Source organism: Podarcis raffonei, chromosome 10 (genome assembly GCF_027172205.1).
Source record: "Podarcis raffonei isolate rPodRaf1 chromosome 10, rPodRaf1.pri, whole genome shotgun sequence".
Taxonomy (NCBI): domain Eukaryota; kingdom Metazoa; phylum Chordata; class Lepidosauria; order Squamata; family Lacertidae; genus Podarcis; species Podarcis raffonei.
The window spans coordinates 74,782,303-74,805,220 of record NC_070611.1 but is presented as its reverse complement, the minus strand read 5'-3'; the positions used below and the strand labels follow the sequence as shown (position 1 = coordinate 74,805,220).

General features: G+C 50.3%; 2 protein-coding genes across 6 annotated transcripts in view; both read right to left on the bottom strand.

Moving 5' to 3' along the window:
* Positions 1–22,918, bottom strand: part of LOC128421964 (oocyte zinc finger protein XlCOF6-like) — a 121,370-nt gene that overhangs the window by 5,847 nt on the left and 92,605 nt on the right. Inside the window, exons 1-2 of one of the 4 annotated variants that reach the window (XM_053405355.1) lie at positions 2,772–3,036; positions 293–438 (exon numbers count right to left, since the gene is read on the bottom strand). The exons of 2 other annotated variants lie outside the window; for them this stretch is intronic. The gene's annotated coding sequence lies outside the window, so the exon portion shown is untranslated. Of the gene's footprint in view, positions 1–292; positions 439–2,771; positions 3,037–22,918 lie in introns of those variants that run through there. One more of the 4 variants, XM_053405354.1, reaches the window with a different exon arrangement.
* LOC128421975 (zinc finger protein 160-like) lies at positions 7,491–19,916 on the bottom strand. 2 transcript variants are annotated; one of them, XM_053405380.1, is made up of 3 exons: positions 19,705–19,916; positions 10,754–10,898; positions 7,491–10,247 (listed from the first exon to the last, which is right to left on the bottom strand). In XM_053405380.1, exon 3 carries the CDS (start codon positions 10,093–10,095, stop codon positions 8,449–8,451), a length of 1,647 nt encoding a protein of 548 aa, XP_053261355.1. In that variant the 5' UTR covers positions 10,096–10,247; positions 10,754–10,898; positions 19,705–19,916; the 3' UTR covers positions 7,491–8,448. The 2 variants fall into 2 exon arrangements, with proteins under 2 accessions (XP_053261355.1, XP_053261356.1); XM_053405381.1 differs by having other exon boundaries at positions 7,491–10,223.

The following is a 22,918-nucleotide window of genomic DNA, read 5'->3' as shown; positions in this document are numbered from 1 at the left end:
TGCTGATACAGAACTATCCTAATCTGGCACTGACAAAGCTGGATATTCAAGGCAAAGGGATAACTGTACTTAGTGGAAACTTCAGCCTTGAATATATGGTATTGATTCATTGATGCGCTGAAGTTGTGTTATCTCTGGAGACAAGAATTTATTCCTGATTTGTCTTAAGTATCATAATTATACAATGTCTTGGGGTGTTAGAGGAGCGGCGGTACCTTTGGTGGGGGAAATGTCATGCACCTTATGGGGTAATCTATCCACCACTGGTCCCCACCCTGCACTCAGCTCTCACCTGTGGCTTCCAGAAGCTGTCAGCATGCAACAGGGGCCCACAATCCCAGGAACAGCTTCAACTGGCCGGCTAAACCAGGTGAGGATATCTGCTGGGTCTCAAATCCTTGGTGGGTTAGGGAATTCTGCTGCAGGTGAAGGCAGGCCCTGATGGATGGAGAGGATGAGAACAACAGTGAATCCCACAGTCAAGAAGGCAGATTCTTCCCATCCTGCAGAGGAAAGGGAAGGGAGCCCATAGAGAAGGAAAGCTCTGATCCTAAACTTTGCTGCCTCATGACTTATCTTCAGGAGAAGAAAATGCTATGGAGGAAAACCTACACAAATCTTGAGTGGAGTCTCTAAGATGCTTGGATAGTGCCCTGCACACCTTCTTCATTCAACTCCTGCAGCCAAGCTGGTGCCAAACATACTGCTCTGCTTTCCTTGGGACCATATCAGCCAGGCTTAGAAGGGGGTCTAGTTGTCTAGGCAGCCCAGGACCCCCAAACACACTGCCCAGGCTTCCATTGCTGCTAACACAGAAGTTTCAGGTGGAGAGATGAGCTCAGACCTGTGTATCAAAGTCTCTCCGATGTGGAACAAGGAAAACAGAAGTGCATCATACGTCACTGTAAGAGTATTTGAAAAGACAAAGTATCTGGTGGCCCCTTGAAAGCTAATAAAAGTATTGTGGCTGAAGCTTTTGTGGGTGCAGGACCAGGAAAGCTCCTGCCACCCTGATCCTTCCAATGGGGACTCAGGCCTCATCATGGGACTTGAACTGCCCTGGCTGATTATCTCCAATGGGATAGATATTGAGAGGAAAGCTGTTTCCTGGTTCTGCTGGATCTCTCAGTGGATTTGGAGACCTTTGGCCATGGTATCCTCCTGGGCCATGTCCAGAAAGTGGTGTTAGGTGATGAGTGTTCTGAGCCCTGGGTGCTCCCTTGTGGGGCGCCTCAGAACTCCATCCTCTCCCCCATGCTTTTAAATATTTATACAAAGCTGCTGGGAGAGATCATCAGGGGTTTGGATTGGGTGTTCACCAGTATGTGGGTGATACCCAGCTCTTCCTCTCTTTAAAATTGGAACCAGTGAAGGCAGCGAATGCTCTGTGTTGGTGCCTGGAGGTGATTTGAGGATGGGTGGCAGCTAACAGATTGAGGTTGAATCCTGACAAGACAGAAGTACTGTCCCTGGATGACAGTCAGATGTGGAGGATTCCCTGGTCCTGAATGGGGTAACTGTGGCCCTAAAGGACCAGGTGCACAGCCTGGGGGGCATTTTGGACTCACAGCTGTCCATGGAGGCGCAGGTCAGTTCTGTGTCCAGGGCAGCTGTCTGCCAGCTCCATCTGGTATACCGGATGAGACCCTCCCTGCCCTCGGACTGTCACACCAGAGTGGTGCATGCTCTGGTTATCTCCAGTTTGGACTACTGCCATGTGTTCTACATGGGGCTACCTTTGAAGGTGACTCAGAAACTGCAACTAATCCAGAATGTGGCAGCTGGACTAGTAACTGGGAGCAGCCACGGAAACCACATAACACTGGTCCTAAAGGATCTTCCCTGGCTCCCAGCGCATTTTCAAGCACAATACAAACTGTTGGTGCTGACCTTTAAAGTGTCATACTTGCATTTTTCAGGCATAGAAAAGTATTGATCTAATGTAGAGAGATCAATCATTCCTGGTCTATTGCTTCAAGAAGGTTCTGGTGGTTTTACTCTGTGTGATTCAAAGCTGGTGTTTTCTCTAGCTGGAACATTTTAGCTGATAAGGGAGTTTCCTTTCTGCTGAGAGCAGGTGGTGGAATAAGTTGTTATGAGGTGTACATTATTCTCATCCTCAATGCACCAGGCAGTGGAAAAGACACTTAAAGATGGAAGCCTGAGAGAGAGGAAAAGGTTTCTGGCTGCTTCCTGGGTGGGATTGCGGAAACAAAGAGCCGCTTCTGAGAAGGCCTCCCCCCTCCCCTCTTCCTGGACAGGGCAGGGGCTTATGGGGGCTTATGGGGTGGGAAGAGGATGGAGCTTGCAGGAAGGAAGGGGTGGGGGGACACGACTCCCCACTTTTCAGGGATCCCTCTCTGGTCGCCTTGAAGGGGTGGCCGATTCCTGGGAGGGAGGGAGAAGCCAAGGCGGCCCCTCTGGAGAATCCCTGCAGGCGCCACCATGGAGAAGTCTCCCCAAAGACTGGTCTTCCTCCCCCTCCCCAATGCTGCCCTTCCCTGCCCCAAGGATGCTCCCCCTCCCCACTTCCTCGACTCCCTCCCTCTGTCCCAGAGTCTCCCCTGCACCCAGAGCCCCCCCTTGGCGCCTTATATGGTTAGGGTCATGTCTGCCGCTGCCAAGGCGCCTAAGTGGCCAAGGAAAGCCCCCTTCGCAGCACACGTGTAGGGATCCAGGCCCTTCTGATGGGGCCCACGGAAGTCGCTTTGGGGAGCTGGCGGGGGTCTCTGGGTCCTTTTCTCCCCTCTCCTCCCCCGCTGCCCCTTTACCTCTTTGTCCTCGCTCCCGAGTCTCATTTCTTTCCTGCAACATCCACGGGGGGCGGGGATCCTCCTCTTCCCATCCTCCTCCCCTTTCCGAAAGCGCGCGCCCCTAGAGCTACGGCGCAGAGCAGCAATCCGGCGCAGAAGCTCCACTTGCGGGAGAAGCAGGCAGTTTGGGAGGGGGGCTCTCTCCGCTCATTTCGGAAACAGAAGCCGGATTGCGGGGAGGAGGAGGAGGAGGAAGAGGTGCAGCGCATGGTGGAGGGATTTGGGGTTGTGGGCGCGGGGTGAGAGGAGGATGTACCGGGAAGGGAGGAATTGAGGGGGACGAAGGAGAGGAAGGTTTCCCCCCTCCCTTCTTCCTTATGGGGATGAGGAGAGCGGGGGAGGGGCTGATCCCGGCAATTCAGCTGCAAAGTGGGGTCCCCCCCTACAATGTTTACATTGCAAAATCCTTTCCCCCCCTCGCCCCCCCACGCCATGATCTTAGATCCTTTCCACGTTTTAGGGATTGGTGCACATTGAGCAGCGGGTTGGGCTCTGTGACTCCTGTGTTACGGAAAAAATGGGGCTTGGGCTATTGCACACACGCCCCCCCCCGACACCCAGGTAAAATTCATCCCTTGTGTCTCCGTCAGAGGTAACAAAATGAGGCCAGGAAGAAAGCAAGGCAGCTGTTGATCTGTTTGCGCGCAGAGGCCCCCCCCCCCGTGTAAGGAGTGAAGCAGCCCAGAACTAAAGCGCGTTGCAATTTGGACACCCTCAGAAAGTAGCCCCCCCCCCGTCACTGAGAGAGCATCCCAAAAACATCTCCGTTTGCGCCACAAAATGCGTTGTACACGGAAATCAGATCAGACTCCTAGTTCATGTTTGGGCAACATGACAAGTCTGTCTGTCAATCGGGATGCCTGACGATTCCTGCTCCCTGCCTTCTCCCGGCCAGCCTGAGAGATCATTGGAAAGGGCGGATTTCTTGACTCCAGAATCCATCACCGCAGACCCGTTTCATTCAGGCATAGAGATCTGCTCTTTGGCCCAGTCTGCTTGGATCATGTGGATCATCAGTGGATCATATGGATCATCACTGGATCATCCATGATGTCATACCCATCTCACGGAGGGGGGGGGGCTCAGGAAGAATCTCCTGCCGCGTGACTGGGGGAGTCTGGAGGCTGACGGGGGTCAGACAGGGCTGCTGTTTTGCTCTCCTTCCTATTTCAGCTCAGGTTTTCCTGGCAGAAGTTACATCTCATCAAGAAATGGGTGGATTCATTGAGGAAACGGGGCTAAGCGAAAGCATCCGTTGAAAAGAGGCAAACGTGTATACTTTGTTACTACCCAGTGAGTTGTGTTGCAAAGGCCATTTGCAGAAAGGCTCCTATTGTATCACCTGCGGCTACATGCCTGAGTTTGGATCTTTTTGCGGAAATGTGTCTGTGTAAATGCACTTTCCCCCGTGCATTTATAATGGCAAGACATGAAATCCCATGAGATCCACAAGCACCAGAACCATAAGCCCACATAGGAGTCCAAAAGCACAGAACGAAGCAGCCCTATCAAAAGCTGGGTGTCTAACAACAACAACAGCAACTTTTTTTGTACCCCACCCATGCAACTGGATTGCTCCAGCCTCTCTGGGCAGCTTACAAAAGGATAGAAGAAAACATAACCCAACATGAAATATTAAAAGCTTCCCGATACGGAGGTGCTTTTAGGCGTCTATGGAGGTTTGTCTCCTTGACATCTGGTGGGAGGGCGTTCCACAGGGCAGTCACGACAACCGAGAAGGCCGTCTGTAACCTCACTTCTCGCAATGAGGGACCTGCCAGAAGACCCTCGGAGCTGGACCTCAGTGTCCGGGCTGAGCGATGGACGTGGAGACGCTCCTCCCCTTCTTCTGGGCTGAGACCATTTGGGGCTTTCAAGGTCAGCGCCAGCACTTTGAATGGTGCTCGGAAACGGACCGGGAGCCAGTGAAGATTTCTTAGGACCCGTCTTCAGGGGGCAGCTGTTAGGGGGCCGTTCAGCTGCTGTCCAAAACTGAAGGTATCCCTTGCCGGAAGTAATCCATAAACCTCTCCTCCTCCGCCTTCTCGGGATGCCATTGGTGCGCGATGCTCCTGCTCTCGGGAGAGGTAGAGGCGTGAGTTGGGTGCGCTCGGCTTGCCAAGGGTTAAACGGAAACGAGCTGGATTCCTAGACAGGAAAGTAAGACGGGGGGGGGGCAGGTCCTCCAGAGCGAAAGCCCAACCCCTCCCTTTCCTGCAAGAAGTCGGGCGCGTTTGGGTCCCGTTGGTTCGGCTCCGCAGAGGCTGCCTGGGGGCGCCTGCTGGGATCCGGTGAGTCCCCTCTCTCCCAGGATAGGGCCCATGGGGAGAGCGGGGGTCCCAGCGCTGCATGGCGAGAGGGGGGCAAGTCAGGGCGCGGAGGGTCGCAGGAGGGCGGCAGCTCTGCTCTTCCTTTGCATGGATGCGCTGCTGGCCCCTTGGGGAGGGGTCTCGGGGAAATGCATGCAAATAAACCCCATTCAGATGTATGGATCAGTCCCCTTGTATAACAGAGGTTGTCCGCAGATAGAAACATTCGGACATGAAATATACCCTGGTCCCTAAAACCTCACCTGTGAAAGGAGAAGGAAGGAAGGAAGGAAGGAAGGAAGGAAGGAAGGAAGGAAGGAAGGAAGGGGAGCAGAGAAGAGAAAGCGCTTCCTCTTGCAGGGCAGAGTAAACCTGTGGAACTCCCTCCCACAAGAGGCAGAGGCCACCAATCAAGGTGGTTTAAAAGAGGAGGAGGCCAATCTGTGGTGGAGGAGGAGGAGGACAGGGTGATGGGTGGCTCCTCTGCTCTGTCTCCCCTCTAGGAGGGAGCCCTCTGGCCTGATCCTGCAGGGCTCATTTTCTCCTCCAGTGCTTAGTGTTGGGATGCAGCCAAGGAATTGGGGGCAAATGGCAGCCCCCCAGCTGTGCTGGGCGATCTCCAGCCCTTGGATCAGCATGAAACTGCAACCTGAGCTTCAGAAGCTGGGCATGCACACTCAGCAGAGTAAAGGCACAAGAGAAGTGGCTGGAGGGGCATATGTGAGCAGATTTACAAGCAGTTTATTCAGCACACATCAGGACCAAGGAATCATCTCTGCTCTCCCTCATGTCCAAAGCAAGACAGCATAAGCAAAAGCTATACAGTGGTACCTCGGTTAAGTACTTAATTTGTTCTGGAAGTCTGTTCTTAACCTGAAACTGTTCTTAACCTGAAGCACCACTTTAGCTAATGGGGCCTCCTGCCGCTGCGCTGCTGGAGCACAATTTCTGTTCTCATCCTGAAGCAAAGTACTTAACCCGAGGTAATATTTCTGGGTTAGCGGTGTCTGTAACCTGAAGCCTCTGTAACCTGAGGTACCACTGTACACAAACAGAAGTTCCCAGCAAGCTGTGCTGGAGTGTAAACAGGCATGTGACACACAACAATCATGCCTGTCCCTTACGATGGAACGGAAATATTCTAACACTTAGTTCCTCCAGATGCAAGCGTGGCCTCTGAGATTGCTGGGGGTTGGACTAGATGATCCTTGGGGTGCCATCCACCTCTATAGTTCCATGAAAGCACCACTGGAGGTCTCACAAGCCAAGGCACTGAGAGCAGGAGAGGTCCTGCTGGAATGGAAACAACCAGTGCAACTGTTTTAAAAGAGGAATCCAATGTGTTTGTTGTGGGGGAGGGGACTCCGTGAGGGGTAGATCCTTGATCTCCTTGGACAAAGAGGCAGGAGTGCAAAGTCCTTCATTAAGAGAGGGAGCCCAACCAATCATCTGGCTGCTGCATTTTGGGCCAGTTCCCAGAGTCGCCTTCAAGGCAGTTCCACACAGAGAGCGTTGCCACCATCCCATCTGGTGCAGAGAGGACCGGGGCCATGTCTTCTCTGTCCCAAAAGGTCTGTGGGGTGGGGAATTAACCTGAGCTGGACATGGGCCTCAAGTGACCATGATGGACCCAGGAGTGCCCTCAAGTATTCATGACTGGGGAGGGGGCATGTTAAGCAATGTAACATCATCATCATCATCATTACTGTTAGTTCCCTGTCTGTACAGTGGTACCTCGGGTTACATAAGTTTCAGGTTACAACTCTGCTAACCCAGAAATAGTTCTTCAGGTTTAGAACTTTGCTTCAGGATGAGAACAGAATTTGTGCTCTGGCGGTGCGGCAGCAGCTGGAGGCCCCATTAGCTAACGTGGTGCTTCAGGTTAAGAACAGTTTCAGGTTAAGTGCTTAACCCGAGGTACCACTGTAATCCGAATCTCCTAGAGCAGATTACAAAATTTTTAAAAACCAGTAAAAACAGTGGAAAACACAGTGGTACTGCAGGTTAAGTACTTAATTCCTTCCGGAAGTCTGTTCTTAACCTGAAACTGTTCTTAACCTAGACACCACTTTAGCTAATGGGGCCTCCCGCTGCCGCCGCACGATTTCTGTTCTCATCCTGAAGCAAGGTTCTTAACCCAAAGTACTATTTCTGGGTTAGCAGAGTCTGTAACCTGAAGCGTCTGTAACCCAATGTACCACTGTACTCTCATAGAAAGGCGAGTCCTACTTTATTTGCTTTTGAGTGCACACAGATGCACCCGTCTTGCATGCTTAAGTACAGGAACTCCAGGGCATGAGCGGAGTACGGGCCACGTGTAGAGCAAGTCCCACACTGAGGTCAAAAACACACACAGAGGCAGCAGGACTTCTTCAGTAATACTTTACTGAGCTTTCAAAGCATACAGTTCTCACTGGGTCCCCAGTGAGGCACAAAACTTAGCTCCTGAGAGCAAATCCAGTTTCAGCAGTAAGAAAATACAGCACACAGGATATCTAAGTCAGGCACACACACCTGCAGAAGGGAGCAAGGGAGGAAAGAGGCTGGAAGGACACAGGGCAATGGATGTGTGTCTTTTGCTTCCTGTCGCCTGGGAGAGAAGTCAGCAATTCGGCATCTGCAGGGGCTTCATGAAGCAAAGCTTTCTCCCGGCTGCTTCCAGGCAAATGAGCATCCCAGAAACACACACTGTGATCTGTGGTGTGTTGCCATATCAATTGTTTTTGGAAGGTTATCACGATGTGGTCTAGAAACCAGTATGGGACAATATATTGCCCAGCCCTAATCCTGACTGACCACCAAGCAATCCAGATAAACCCTCACCCCTTCTCTATCGAAAGGTACTTTATATCTTAGATTATAATGACATTGTTTGGCATTGCCTTCAATATTTCATTACTATACAGTTTTACACATAAATAGCAGAACTTCACATACACAACATGTATTAAAGACTGATTTCCTCCTGAGTTCATTTCTGTGAAGAAAAGAGTGGACTCTGAGCGGAAGACATCCAACACTCCATACATCTAAATGGGTTCTTACATGTGAGAGTCCCTGGATGTTCCTTAAACAATCCATTGTAAATAAAGCACTTTTTGCAATCTTTTTATTTAAACTGCTCCTCCTCTTTGAGTTTGTTGATGGTTTGTAGGGTTTCAACTCCCAAAGTTCTTCCTGTCCGTGAGTCTGTTGATTTAGAATTTCCACCAGGACTGAACCTCTATCTACTTTCCTGATATTTATAAGGTTTGTGTTTTGTGCGAGTTTGTTGACATAAATCAAGGGTTCCACTCTGACTGAAGCTCCTTCCACAGTCCATACATTTAAACAGTTTCTCCCCTGTGTGGCTGCTGATGTTTTCTAAGATTTCCATTCTGACTGAAGCTCTTTCTGCACCCCATGCATTTAAATGGTTTCTCCCCTGTGTGAGTCCGTTGATGTCCTCTAAGGTTTCCATTATCGCTAAAGCTCTTTCCGCACTCCATACATTTAAATGGTTTCTCTCCTGTGTGAGTCCATTGATGTATATTGAGGTGTCCACTCTGACGGAAGCTCTTTCCACACTCCATACATTTAAATGGTTTCTCCCCTTTGTGAATCAGTTGATGTTTTCTAAGGCATCCATGATCACTAAAGCTCTTTCCGCACTCCATACATTTATATGGTTTCTCCCCTGTGTGAATCCGCTGGTGTAACTTAAGGTCTCCATTCTGACTGAAGCATTTTCCACACTCCAGGCATTTAAATGGTTTGTCACCTGTATGAGTCCGTTGATGTCTTCTAAGCTTTCCATTATCAGTAAAGCTCTTTCCGCACTCCATGCATTTAAATGGTTTCTCCCCTGTGTGAATTCGCTGGTGTAATTTAAGGTCTCCATTCTGACTGAAGCACTTTCCACACTCCAGGCATTTAAATGGTTTATCACCTGTATGAGTCCGTTGATGTCTTCTAAGGTTTCCATTATCAGTAAAGCACTTTCTGCACTCCATGCATTTAAATGGTTTCTCTCCTGTGTGAATCCGTTGATGTGTTCTAAGGTTTCCATTGAAACTGAAGCTCTTTCCGCACTTCATACATTTATATGGTTTCTCCCCTGTGTGAATCCGTTGATGTTTATTGAGGTATCCACTCTGAGTGAAGCTCTTTCCGCACTCCATACATTTATATGGTTTCTCCCCTGTGTGAATCCGCTGGTGTAATTTAAGCTCTCCATTCTGACAGAAACCTTTTCCACACTCCATACATTTAAATGGTTTCTCCCCTGTGTGAGTCCGTTGATGTTTTCTAAGGTCTCCATTCTGACTGAAGCTCTTTCCACAATCCAGACATTTATATGGTTTCTCCCCTGTGTGAATCCGTTGATGTGTTCTAAGGGGTCCATTGTCACTAAAGCTCTTTCCGCACTCCTGGCATTTAAATGGTTTCTCCCCTGTGTGAATCCGTTGATGTGTTCTAAGGTTTCCATTACCAGTAAAGCTCTTTCCACACTCTATACATTTATGTGGTTTCTCCCCTGTGTGAGTCCATTGATGTGTTCTAAGGTTTCCATTGAAACTGAAGCTCTTTCCACACTCCATACATTTATATGGTTTCTCCCCTGTGTGAGTCCGCTGATGTAAACTTAAGTGTCCATTCTGACTGTAGCTCTTTCCACAATCCATGCATTTAAATGGTTTCTCCCCCGTGTGAGTCCATTGATGTCTTCTAAGTGTATCACTCCGATAGAAGCTCTTTCCACACTCCAGACATTTAAAAGGTTTTTCCCCTGTGTGAATCCGTTGATGTAAACTTAAGTGCCCATGTTGACTGAAGTTCTTCCCACACTCCCTGCACTGGAATCCTTTCTTGCCCATGTGAGTCTGCTGATTTGTTCTAAGTTTTCCACTATCAGTGAAACTTTTCCCACACTCCATACCTTTAAATGGTTTCTCCCCCGTTGGAGTTTGTTGATGTGAACTATGTTTCCTCATTCAATGAAGCATATTCCGCATTTCACACATTTGAATTTCTATTCCTAATGGGGGGGAACGGTGACCCATCCCCTGGAGTTCTGACTGTCTTCTCCATCTCCTTCTTCAGAGTGGGAGGAAAGGGAATCCTGTTTTGGTTTCGAGGAAGAGAACTAAGGGAAAGAGAACACATCAAGCTCCATTAGCACCTTCTCCTATTTCAACGTCTACTACATTCCTTTACCTCCTACCCATGTTCCCAGCTTTTAGGAAGTGAAGTTGCAATGTCAAATGATAGTAATTCATGAGCAACTATCAAAATCCTCAATCAATGTTCATAAAGCAGCTTGATTCTTTAAAGAATGATGTGCTGTCTGATCTCGTGCCCATCTTCTGACGCAGGACTATCCAGAAACGACACTGAAAAGCAGGATATTCAAGGCAGATAGATAAACTGTACTTAGTGGAATGTGTAGTATCTTGTAGTATTGATTCTCTAGTGGCCTGAAGTTGTGTTATTTCTGGGGACATGAATTAATTCCTGTTCTGTCTTAAAGATCATAATCATACAATATCATGTGGTGTTAGGGGAGCGGTAGTACCTTTGGTGGGGGAAATGTCATGCACCTTATGGGGTAATTTATCCACTATTAGCTCCCACCCAGCACTCAGTTCTCACCTGTGGCTTCCAGAAGCTGTCAGAATGCAACAGAGGCCATAATCCAAGGAATGGCTTCAATCAGCCGGCTAAACCAGGTGAGGATAGCTGATGGGTCTCAAATCCTTGGTGTATTAGGGAATTCTGTTGCAGGTGAAGGCAGGCCCTGGTGGATGGAGAGGAGGAGAACAACAGTGAATCCCACAGCCAAGAAGGCAGATTCTGCCCATTCTGCAGAAGAAAATGAAGGGCAGATGGGGTTCATCAACCTGGGAAGGGAGCTCCTCGAGAAGGAAAACTTTGGTCGTAATACTTTGGTGCACTCCTTCACTTCCTCTTGAGTTATATTCAGGAGAAGGCTATGGAGGAAAACTCACACAAATCCAGAGTGGAGTCTCTAAGACGGTTAGATGGTGTCCTGCACACCTCCTTCCAGCCACTCCTGCAGCCAAGCTGGTGCCTAACGTACTGCTCTGCTTTCCTTGGGACCATATAAGCCAGGCTGAGAAGGGGGTCTTGTTGTGCCTCAATGCTCCGTCCTCTCCCCCATGCTTTTTAATATCTATATGAAGCTGCTGGGAGAGATCACCGGGGCTTTTGCCTGGGTTTTCACCAGTATGTGGATGATACCCAGCTCTTCTTCTCATTTAAATCGGAACCAGTGAAGGTGGTGAATGCCCTGTGTTGGTGCCTGGAGGTGGTTTGAAGATGGATGGTGGCTAACAGATTGAGCTTGAATCCTGACAAGACAGAAGTACTGTCCCTGGGGAACAGGGTGGGCAGGTGTGGGGGACCCCCTGGTCCTGATGGGGTAACTGTGCCCCTAAATAACCAGGTGCGCAGCGTAGTGGTCATTTTGGACTCACAGCTGACCATGGAGGTGCAGGTCAATTCTGTGTCCAGGGCAGCTCTCTAGCAGCTCCATATGGAACACAGGCTGAGACCCTCCTTCCCCGCAGACTGTCTCGCCAGAGTGGTGCATGCTCTGGTTATTTCCGGCTTGGGCTACTGCTATGTGGTCTACATGGGACTACCTTTGAAGGTGACCCAGAAACTGAAACTGAATGGGAGCAGCTACCGAGACCACATACCACTGCTCTTAAAGGATCTTACCTGGCTCCCAGCACATTTCCAAGCACAATTCAAACTGTTAGTGCTGACCTTTAAAGTGTCATGGTTGCATTTTTCAGGCAAAGAAAAGTATTGATCTAATGCAGGCTTCCTGAAACTTGGCAGTTTCCTTTCTGCTGAGAGCTGGTGGTGGGATAAGTTGCAATGAGGTTATGAAGAACCTTTCTTGTTTTGGGGAACCAGATGAAGCTGGTTTAAACTGGAGTGAGCCAGGCTTGTTATCTAGTCCCAAGGTTACTCTGACATTTAATAGAATATAAATTACAAGGCCAAAAGGCGCCTGGTCCCACTTCCTAGTCTGCTATTTCTCTACTCTGCTTGTGTGATTCTTAGTTGAGTGCTGTTTTGGTATGCTAAGTTAGGGTTTTATGTAAATTAAGTTTTTGCTATTTTTTGAATCCTGTTATGCTTCTTTGCCTTCAGTAATAAATTTATTTGCTGAATGAGATTGTTATGGAGCAGCAAGATCTGCAACCTAAAGCCCTCAACAGCCTCAGCCCTGTAGACCTGAAGGAGCATCTCCACCAACATCGCTCAGTCTGGATAGGGAGGTCCTCCTTCGAAGGTCTTCTGCTGACCCCCCCCCCCGCGAGAAGCGAAGTTACAGGGAACCAGGCAGAGGGCGAGGAAATGGGCAACATTCTGACATTTAGAAGACATTTAGAAGACCAGGGAGAAGAGTCGGTGGAAGAAGACTGGAAGAAATTTAAGGACTATTTACAGAAACACTGCAAAATTAATGAATGCTAAAATGATGCTGGAATGAAACGAAGCGGTTTTAGTAACAATGTTAAAAAGGAGTATGTAAAAATGATTTATTAAATAGATGAAATTATAAGGATACAATATGTCAAGATAAAGAGCTAAGATAAAAACAAAGAGGGAAAGGATTTGCTGAATTAACCATTTGAAATGGAATACAAAAAAGGGAGGTGTGAGGAGGTCAGGGAAACAAGGGAATGAAAAATAAGACATTGAAAGATGGACTTATTTTTTTCTTTTACTGTTTTTTCTATTTTCTTTTTTCCCCCTACTCTGTATTTTTTATTGTTTGTATTCTTTTTTTATTATCTTATTATTTTTGTAAACTCTTTCTTGAAATTTGAATAAAATATCATTAAAAAAAAAGACATTTAGAAGACAGCTGAAGGCAACCCTGTATTGGGAGGTTTTTAATGTCTGATATTTTACTGTTTTTTATTTGTAGTGGAACCAGGAAGTGGAAGAGAAACAGACCATCGGCTGTGGTGAGGACTGCAGGGCCTGCTCCCTTCCAGGGCCTTTTGCAGCTGGCCCAGGGGGCGTGGCCCAGGCCCTTATTTGGAACAAACTTTTGGGAAAGTGCGGGAAGTTGTTCTGCTACTGCTTCCCTGTTCCAAGTGGTTAATGTGTTTTAAAATGTCCTCAAGCAGTCGGTGGCATTTAAATCCCCCCCCCTTTTTTTCCTTTGTTGGGAGTGGGTGGGTGGGATGGATATTTGGTTGGGGATTAATTTGAGTATAATTGTTCTGTTTTTGTTTTTTGTTGTTTTATTGGTTGTGTATAGTTTGTGTTTCATTTTTAAGGGGCAGGATCAGGGCTGCCTGGGAGTGGGGCCCCAGCCAACACAATGGCTGGGACAAGTTCCATGGAGGGCGGGAAGCACTAGGACATCCGATCTGGGTGATCATGGGCAGGAGGAGGAGTTACGCTAAGACCAGACCATGTCATTACCGAGGAGGCAGGTTTAGTCATTGTTTGAAGACTATCCCTGCCTCCGGGTCTGGCCTTGACCGGAGGGATGCTGGAATCCAGTGGCGTAGCGTGGGTTGTCAGCACCCGGGGCAAGGCAAGTAATTTGTGCCCCCTAACCCCTGGATTTGCGGCCCCTAACCCTAACCCCCAGATGTTGCGCCAGGTGCGGCCGACCCCCCCTGCACCCCCCACGCTACGCCACTGCTCCCATCCTCTCATAGCTGGAGGTGCCGGCGACTCAACCTGGGGGCCTTTTGCAAGGAAAGCAGCGCTCTCCCATGCAGCCACGAACGGTAGTAGACCGGCTCTTTTGAGAAGCAAGGCGGCCTCGGCTGAGGGACGTGGCTGGTCTCTGCAGGGGAAGGAAAGGAAGAGACCGCGGGGTCTTTTTCTTCCAGGCATCCGTCCAAGAAGGAGCGCCTGCCTCTGGTTTAAACCTCGCTCACCAGAAGAGTTGCAGATCCAGCAGGAAAGCAAATGCGGGAGAAAGTCTCCTGAGAGGCGCCCTCCCTGCTCTCAGAATGGCGGGATGATGAGAGGCGCCCTCTAAGGGACAAGAGACCCGGGAAATCCACCTCCCACTGAACTGAGTTGGGGGGGGAGACTTAATTGGAAAGAGGATCGCAGCTTCCTCGAAGGGAGCCTTTGACCTTGAAGCTTGCTGCTGGCAGGGTGGCTTTTTGCGGTCGCCCCAATTTGGGGCGCAAATACCCGGCGGCTTCGCCCCCAACCCCCGCGAAGATGCGCACGTTTCCACCTGACTCTCTCCCTCGCCCCCTCCCCGGAGCGTTGCAGTGAGAAAGGGAGAGTCTCCCGCTCGGCTGTCGCTGTTTCTCTCCACGTGTCCGCCGCCAGAGGCAGCAGCGTGGGCGGCCGTGCCTGTGCGAGCAAGTCTGGCGGCGGAATGGTGGCGAGGTGCTGCGGCTGCCGCCAGGCCCTGGCATTGGTGCCTCCCGGCGCGCTCTGCCTGGGCGCGGCGCTCAGCGGGCTCTTCAGCTTCGGCTTCTTGGCCTGGTGCTACAGCCTGCGCCCGAGGCTCTTCGGAGACTCCGGAGGCGGCGAGCGCGCCCCCCCAGATTTTGCGCCCGGTGCGGCCGGCCCCCCCTGCACCCCCCACGCTACGCCACTGCTGGAATCAACAGGGGAAACCCACATGACCTGAAGGTGTTGCTGTGTAATGCCAGGTCAATGATAAATAAAACCACTGCCATCCACGACCTGATTGTGGATGGAGGATTTGACCTGGCATGTGTGACAGAGACCTGGTTGGATGAAGCAGATGGGCCTTTCCTTGCCGCTGCTTGCCCACCTGGTTTCTCTTACGCACAGCAACCCAGGTCATGTCTTGCAGTGATTTTTAGGAAGTCATTAGCTTGCATCAGGCGTCCTACTGGGAAGACACAGTTCTCTGAGTGCATGTTCTGGAAGCTGGGCAATAGGGGCAGTACGGGATTCCTTTCGGTGTACTGACCTCCCCGCTGCACCAAGGATTCCCTGTCCGAGCTGCTTCAGGTCATGGCGGATGTTCTCCTGGAGATACCTAGTTTGGTTGTCCTAGGGGATTTTAACATCCATGCCAACATGACCTTACAAGGGGCCGCTCGGGACTTCGTGGAAAGCATGGCCTCCATGGGGCTGTCCCTGAATAAGTTTGGCCCAACTCATAGCTGCAGACATGCCTTGGACCTGTTGTTCACCTCTAGTGATGTGGGTGATCTGACACTAAGTAAATGTGAAAGAAAAGAAGTGCCATGGTCAGATCACGTCCTGGTGCAACTGGACTTCTCTGCGACCCATCCCCTCTGCAGGGAGGGGGGACCAATTCGGATGGTCTGCCCCCACCACTTAATGGATCCAAATGGTTTCCAGAGAGTGGTAGGGGATGCTTTATCCCATGTTGATGGCCTTTCAGCTGATTCCCTGGTGGCCTGCTGGAATGCAGAGTTAACCAGGGCTATCGACTGTCTGGCTCCGAAGCGCCCTCTCTGATTGCATGGAGCCTGGACACCCCCATGGTTTTCTTCGGAGCTGAGGCGATGAAACAATCGCTGAGACGGCTAGAGCGTTGGTGACAGAAAACTCATTCCGAATCTGACTGGACACAGGTTAGAGCTCAACGTCGAGCCTACCAAGTGGCGATAGCGACGGCAAAGACGACTTTCTTCACTGCCTCTATTGCATCTGCAGAAAATAGTAGCAGGAGACTCTTTCAGGTGGTCCACAATTTAACAAAACCACCTTTACCACCTATGCCTTATAAAGACCCCAAGATCTCCTGCAACGATTTTGCAAAGTTTTTTGCAGATAAAATCACTCATATTCGGAAGGAGGTAGACACCACCGTGGGAGCAGGGCTGGGGCGGGAGAGTGCTAGAGCCCTGTCTGGTCAAGTTGCATGGAATCAATTTCAATCCGTTACCCCCGAGGATGTGGACAGGCTGCTTGGATGCGTGAAACCAACCACCTGTCTCCTCGATCCTTGCCCATCCTGGCTTATAAAAGCTAGCCGGAAAGGGCTGGGCAATGGGCTCTGTGGGGTGGTGAATGCTTCCCTCTGTGAGGGAGTCTTCCCAGACCCGCTGAAAGAGGTGGTCATTAAACCACTTCTTAAAAAAACATCTTTAGACCCAGCCAATTTGGCCAACTATCGCCCAGTCTCAAATCTTCCATTCTTGGGCAAGGTGATTGAGCGAGTGGTTGCTGAACAACTCCAGGCACACCTGGAGAATGCGGACCATTTGGATCCCTTCCAATCGGGATTCAGGCCTCATCATGGGACTGAAACTGCCTTGGTTGTGCTGGTTGATGATCTCCGGCGAGCTAGGGACAAAGGTGAGAGCCGTTTCTTAGTTCTGCTGGATCTCTCAGCGGCCTTTGATACAATCGACCATAACATCCTTCTGGACCGTCTAGAGGAGCTGGGAGCTGGGGGCACTGTTATACAGTGGTTTCGCTCCTTCCTCCTGGGCCGTGTTCAGAAAGTGGTGGTGGGGGATGAGTGTTCAGACCCCTGGGCCCTCACTTGTGGGGTGCCTCAGGGTTCCGTCCTCTCCCCCAAGCTTTTTAACATCTATATGAAGCCACTTGGAGAGATCATCAGGAGGTTTGGATCTGCTTCAATATGCAGATGATACCCAACTCTACCTCTCTTTCAAATCAGAACCAGTGAAGGCGGTGAAGGGCCTGTGTGAGTGCCTGGAGGCGGTTGGAGGATGGATGGCGGCTAATGGATTGAGGTTGAATCCTGACAAGACAAAAGTACTGTTTTTGGGGGACAGGGGGCAGGCTGGTGTGGAGGACTCCCTGGTCCTGAAAGGGGTAACTGTGCCCCTGAAGGACCAGGTGCTCAGCCTGGGAGTCATTTTGGACTCACAGTTGTCCATGGAGGCGCAGGTCAATTCTGTATCCAGGGCAGCTGTCTACCTACTCCACCTGGTACGCAGGCTGAGACCCTACCTGCCCGCGGACTGTCTCGCCAGAGTGGTGCATGTTCTGGTTATCTCGCGCTTGGACTACTGCAATGCGCTCTACGTGGGGCTACCTTTGAAGGTGACCCGGAAACTACAACTAATCCAGAATGCGGCAGCTAGACTGGTGACTGGGGGCGGCCGCCGAGACCACATGACACCGGTCTTGAAAGACCTACATTGGCTCCCAGTATGTTTCCGAGCACAATTCAAAGTGCTGGTGCTGACCTTTAAAGCCCTAAACGGCCTCGGTCCTGTATACCTGAAGGAGCGTCTCCACCGCCATTGTTCTGCCCGGACGCTGAGATCCAGCGCCGAGGGCCTCCGGGCGGTTCCCTCATTGCGAGAAGCAAAGCTACAGGGAACCAGGCAGAGGGCCTTCTCGGTAGGGGCGCCCGCCCTGTGGAACGCCCTCCCATCAGATGTCAAAGTGATAAACAACTACCTGACATTCAGAAGACATCTTAAGGCAGCCCGGTTCAGGGAAGTTTTGTGACATTTTAGTGTATTTTTGTGACATAAAATGTGTGACATTTTAGTGTATTTTTGGTCTCTGTGGAAGCCGCCCAGAGTGGCTGGGGAAACCCAACCAGATGGGCAGGGTACAAATAATGTTGTTGTTTAGTCGTTTAGTTGTGTCCGACTCTTCGTGACCCCATGGACCAGAGCACGCCAGGCACTCCTGTCTTCCACTGCCTCCCACAGTTTGGTCAGACTCATGTTTGTAGCTTCGAGAACACTGTCCAACCATCTCGTCCTCTGTCGTCCCCTTCTTCTTGTGCCCTCAGTCTTTCCCAACATCAGGGTCTTTTCCAGGGAGTCTTCTCTTCTCATGAGGTGGCCAAAGTCTTGGAGCCTCAGCTTCACAATCTGTCCTTCCAGTGAGCACTCAGGGCTGATTTCCTTAAGAATGGATACGTTTGATCTTCTTGCAGTCCATGGGACTCTCAAGAGTCTCCTCCAGCACCAGAATTCAAAAGCATCCATTCTTCGGCGATTAGCCTTCTTTATGGTCCAGCTCTCACTTCCATACATGGTAATGTATGGAACCATGATAAAACCATGGCTTTAACTATACGGACCTTTGTTGGTAAGGTGATGTCTCTGCTTTTTAAGATGCTGTCTAGGTTTGCCATCACCTTTCTCTCAAGGAGCAGTTGTCTGTTAATTTCGCGACTGCTGTCACCATCTGCAGTGATCATGGAGCCCAAGAAAGTAAAATCTCTCACTGCCTCCATTTCTTCCCCTTCTATTTGCCAGGAGGTGATGGGACCAGTGGCCATGATCTTCGTTTTTTTGATGTTGAGCTTCAGACCACATTTTGCACTCACCCTCAATAAAAAGTTCCTTAATTCCTCCTCACTTTCTGCCATCAATGTTGTGTCATCTGCATATCTGAGGTTGTTGATATTTCTTCCGGCGATCTTAATTCCGGCTTGGGATTCATCCAGCCCAGCCTTTCGAATGATGAATTCTGCATATAAGTTAAATAAGCAGGGAGACAAAATACAGCCTTGCTGTACACCTTTCCCAATTTTGAACCAATCAGTTGTTCCATATGCAGTTCTAACTGTAGCTTCTTGTCCCACATAGAGATTTCTCAGGAGACAGATGAGGTAATCAGGCACTCCCATTTCTTTAAGAACTTGCCATAGTTTGCTGTGGTTGACACAGTCAAAGGCTTTTGCATAGTCAATGAAGCAGAAGTAGATGTCTTTCTGGAACTCTCTAGCTTTCTCCATAATCCAGCGCATGCTTCCAATTTGGTCTCTGGTTCCTCTGCCCCTTTGAAATCCAGCTTGCACTTCTGCAAGCTGGATTTTTTTATTTATTATTATTATTAGAAAGATGGAAGCCTGAGAGAGAGGAAAAGGTTTCTGGCTGCTTCCTGGATGGGATTGCAGAAACGAAGAGCTGCTTCTGAGAAGGCTTCTCCCCTCCCCTCTTCCTGGACAGGGCAGGGGTTATGGGAGCTTATGGGGTGGGAAGAGGATGGAGGTTACAGGAAGGAGGGGTGGGGGGACTGGACCACCCACTTTTCAGGGATCCCTCTCTGGTCGCCTTGAAGGGGTGGCCGATTCTTGGGTGGGAGGGAGAAGCCAAGGCGGCCCCTCCAGAAAATCCCCGCAGGCCACCATGGAGAAGTCTCCCCAAAGCCTGGTTTCCGATCTCCCCCCCCCAATGCTGCCCTTCCCTGCCCCAGGGATGCTCTCCCTCCCCACTTCACTCCCTTCCTCTGTTCCAGAGTCTCCCCTGCACCCAGAGGCCCCCTTGGCGCGGGTCACTCCTCACCCCATCTTTCCATCCTGAGCGGCCACCCCAAGACGCACAGATTAGGGACAGGGGGGTCTCTATCCAGGCGTCCCTCACGCCCGTTAACCCTTTCATGGCCCGCCTTTATCCGTGCGGAGCCCACAGGGCCCCAGGGATGCCTACGCGGGGGAAACGGGGCAATGGGGTCCTCGTGGGGACACCCTGCGTAGATTCCCCATGCCCGCCGCTGCCAAGGCGCCTAAGTGGCCAAGGAAAGCCCCCTTCGCAGCACACGTGCAGGGATCCAGGCCCCACGGAAGGCGCTCGGGGGAGCTGGCGGGGGTCTCTGGGTCCTTCCCCCCTCTCCGCCCCCCGCTGCCCCTTTACCTCTTTGTCCTCGCTCTCGAGTCTCATTTCTTTCCTGCAACATCCACGGGGGGCGGGGATCCTCCTCTTCCCATCCTCCTCCCCTTTCCGAAAGCGCGCGCCCCTAGAGCTACGGCGCAGAGCAGCAATCCGGCGCAGAAGCTCCACTTGCGGGAGAAGCAGGCAGTTTGGGAGGGGGGCTCTCTCCGCTCATTTCGGAAACAGAAGCCGGATTGCGGGGAGGAGGAGGAGGAAGAGGTGCAGCGCATGGTGGAGGGATTTGGGGTTGTGGGCGCGGGGTGAGAGGAGGATGTACCGGGAAGGGAGGAATTGAGGGGGACGAAGGAGAGGAAGGTTTCCCCCCTCCCTTCTTCCTTATGGGGATGAGGAGAGCGGGGGAGGGGCTGATCCCGGCAATTCAGCTGCAAAGTGGGGTCCCCCCCATGTGAGGAGTGAAGCAGCCCAGAAGTAAAGCGCGTTGCAATTTGGACACCCTCAGAAAGTAGCCCCCCCCCGTCACTGAGAGAGCACCCCAAAAACATCTCCGTTTGCGCCACAAAATGCGTTGTACCTGGAAATCAGATCAGACTCCGAGTTCATGTTTGGGCAACATGACAAGTCTGTCTGTCAATCGGGATGCCTGAGGATTCCTGCTCCCTGCCTTCTCCCGGCCAGCCTGAGAGATCATTGGAAAGGGCGGATTTCTTGACTCCAGAATCCATCATGGCAGACCCGTTTCATTCAGGTATAGAGATCTGCTCTTCGGACAAGTCTGCTTGGATCATGTGGATCATCAGTGGATCATATGGATCATCACTGGATCATCCATGATGTCATACCCATCACGGAGGGGGGCTCAGGAAGAATCTCCTGCCACGTGACTGGGGGAATCTGGAGGCTGACTGGGGTCAGACAGGGCTGCTGTTTTGCTCTCCTTCCTATTTCAGCTCAGGTTTTCCTGGCAGAAGTTACATCTCATCAAGAAATGGGTGGATTCATTGAGGAAACGGGGCTAAGCGAAAGCATCCGTTGAAAAGAGGCAAACGTGTATACTTTGTTACCACCCAGTGAGTTGTGTTGCAAAGGCCATTTGCAGAAATCCTATTGATCCTATTGTATCACCTGCGGCTACATGCAGGAGTTTGGATCTTTTTGCGGAAATGTGGCTGTGTAAATGCACTTTTCCCCGTGCATTTATAATGGCAAGACATGAAATCCCATGAGATCCACAAGCACCAGAACCATAAGCCCACATAGGAGTCCAAAAACACAGAACGAAGCAGCCCTATCAAAAGCTGGGTGTCTAACAACAACAACAGCAACTTTTTTTGTACCCCACCCATGCAACTGGATTGCTCCAGCCTCTCTGGGCAGCTTACAAAAGGATAGAAGAAAACATAACCCAACATAAAACATTAAAAGCTTCTCGATACGGAGCTGCTTTCAGGCGTCTATGGAGGTCGTATAATGGTTTATCTCATTGACATCTGGTGGGAGAGCGTTCCACAGGGCAGTCACGACAACCGAGAAGGCCCTTTGTAACCTCACTTCTCGCAATGAGGGAACTGCCAGAAGGCCCTCGGAGCTGGACCTTATGCTTTTCATATAATCAGTTAGCCATATATCCATATATAACCATATATCCTTATAATGATTTTTTTATAATCCATGTTTGAATCATGAAGGCTTCTGCAAAGCTTAGGGCAAAATGATTAGATTTGAAAAATCCAAAATGAACTCTGCCCCAGTTCTCTCCCCTTGTTCTTTTCAATGTCTCGCTAACATAAGGGGGGAAGCAATAAATCTGCTGTGCTGGCATTTTCCTCCTGTCCAGACAGGGTCCTGAGCAGCTAAAAACAGGAAGATGCTAACCGCAAAATGTCCCTGTTTGGCAGATGTTGCGTAGGAGAGCGTAACAACTGAATACAGTTCCTTTCTCCTTTTTATTAGGGGAAAGGTCGGACTAATGTTCAGACTGCAGAAAGCAGAAGTTGGGAGGGAACTCTTTACATGATCAGGGGGCAAGGCTTGAATGCGCTCATCAGTTCTATTTTTGCTGCCGTGTGCGATTGTATTCTATTATGTCATGATCTATGATGTATGTACTCAGGTATAAAGCCTCAGGGCGCTAGAGCTGGGGTGCCCAGTCTCTGGAAACGATTCCACTGGGTCAATTATTGCTTAGCAATAAATATCACTTTCTTTTTCTCCACTGCTGTGTCTGTCAATTCTTGGACACAGTTTGAGTGCGTCACAGGTACCTTAAAAATCCTTGCTACAAGGCGGCCCTCGGAGCTAGACCTCAGTGTCCGGGCTGAACTATGGGGGTGGAGACACTCCTTCCCTTCTACTGGGCTGAGACCATTTAGGGCTTTCAAGGTCAGCACCAACACTTTGAATGGTGCTCAGAAACAGACCGGGAGCCAGTGAAGATTTCTTAGGACCTGTGTTCCAGCAGGGACCATGTTATGTACTGAGTTGAATAGGATCCAAACTGCAGCAGTCTGATTGGTCCTAGAACAATAGGATCCAAAACGCAGCAGTCTGATTGGTCCTAGAACAATAGGATTCAGAATGCAGCAGTCTGATTGGTCCTAGAACAATGCAGCAGTATGATTGGTTGGCAGGAACCACCCAATCATTCTCCAGATAGAAGCGAATCCACAACCTGATTGGCTTACAGTAGAATTCCAGAATTAGCCAATCATGTGCAGCCCATTGTGTAAATAATGTATATAAAGCAGATACTTGGAGGGGACATTCATTCATTCCTCCTCACCACTATGAGCTGAATAAAGAGCATGAAATCACTTTGCGACTCTAAGTATATTTCACTGGCGACGAAGGTGGGATCCCGCTGAGCTGACTGCCACACACAGCACCGCAGCACTGCCACCTGCCGCACCGCTGCCTCGCACCGTGTATCCAGGCTTCAGCTCCGGGACACAAGGAACTCAGAATGGCAACTGACAGCAGCTTCTCGCCATTCAACCCAGCATCTGGAGACTGGGAAGCGTACGCCTCCCGTTTCACCTTCCTCTTAGAAGCCAAAGGGGTCACCGGCGAAGAAGACGCCAAGAAGAGGGCGATATTCTTCAGCGTCTGCGCTGCAGAGAGGAGACGTTTGAAATGCTCCGACTACCCAATACTGTTTTTTCCTATTCTGCTAACTATATGTCAGACTTGGAGATCATTAAGGAGGAGCAAGATCTGCGACCTAAAGCCCTCAACTGAC

What these genes read in the sequence shown, in the direction of transcription:
- LOC128421975 (XM_053405380.1), bottom strand. Translation starts at nt 10,095, where the DNA reads ATGAGGAAACATAGTTCACATCAACAAACTCCAACGGGGGAGAAACCA.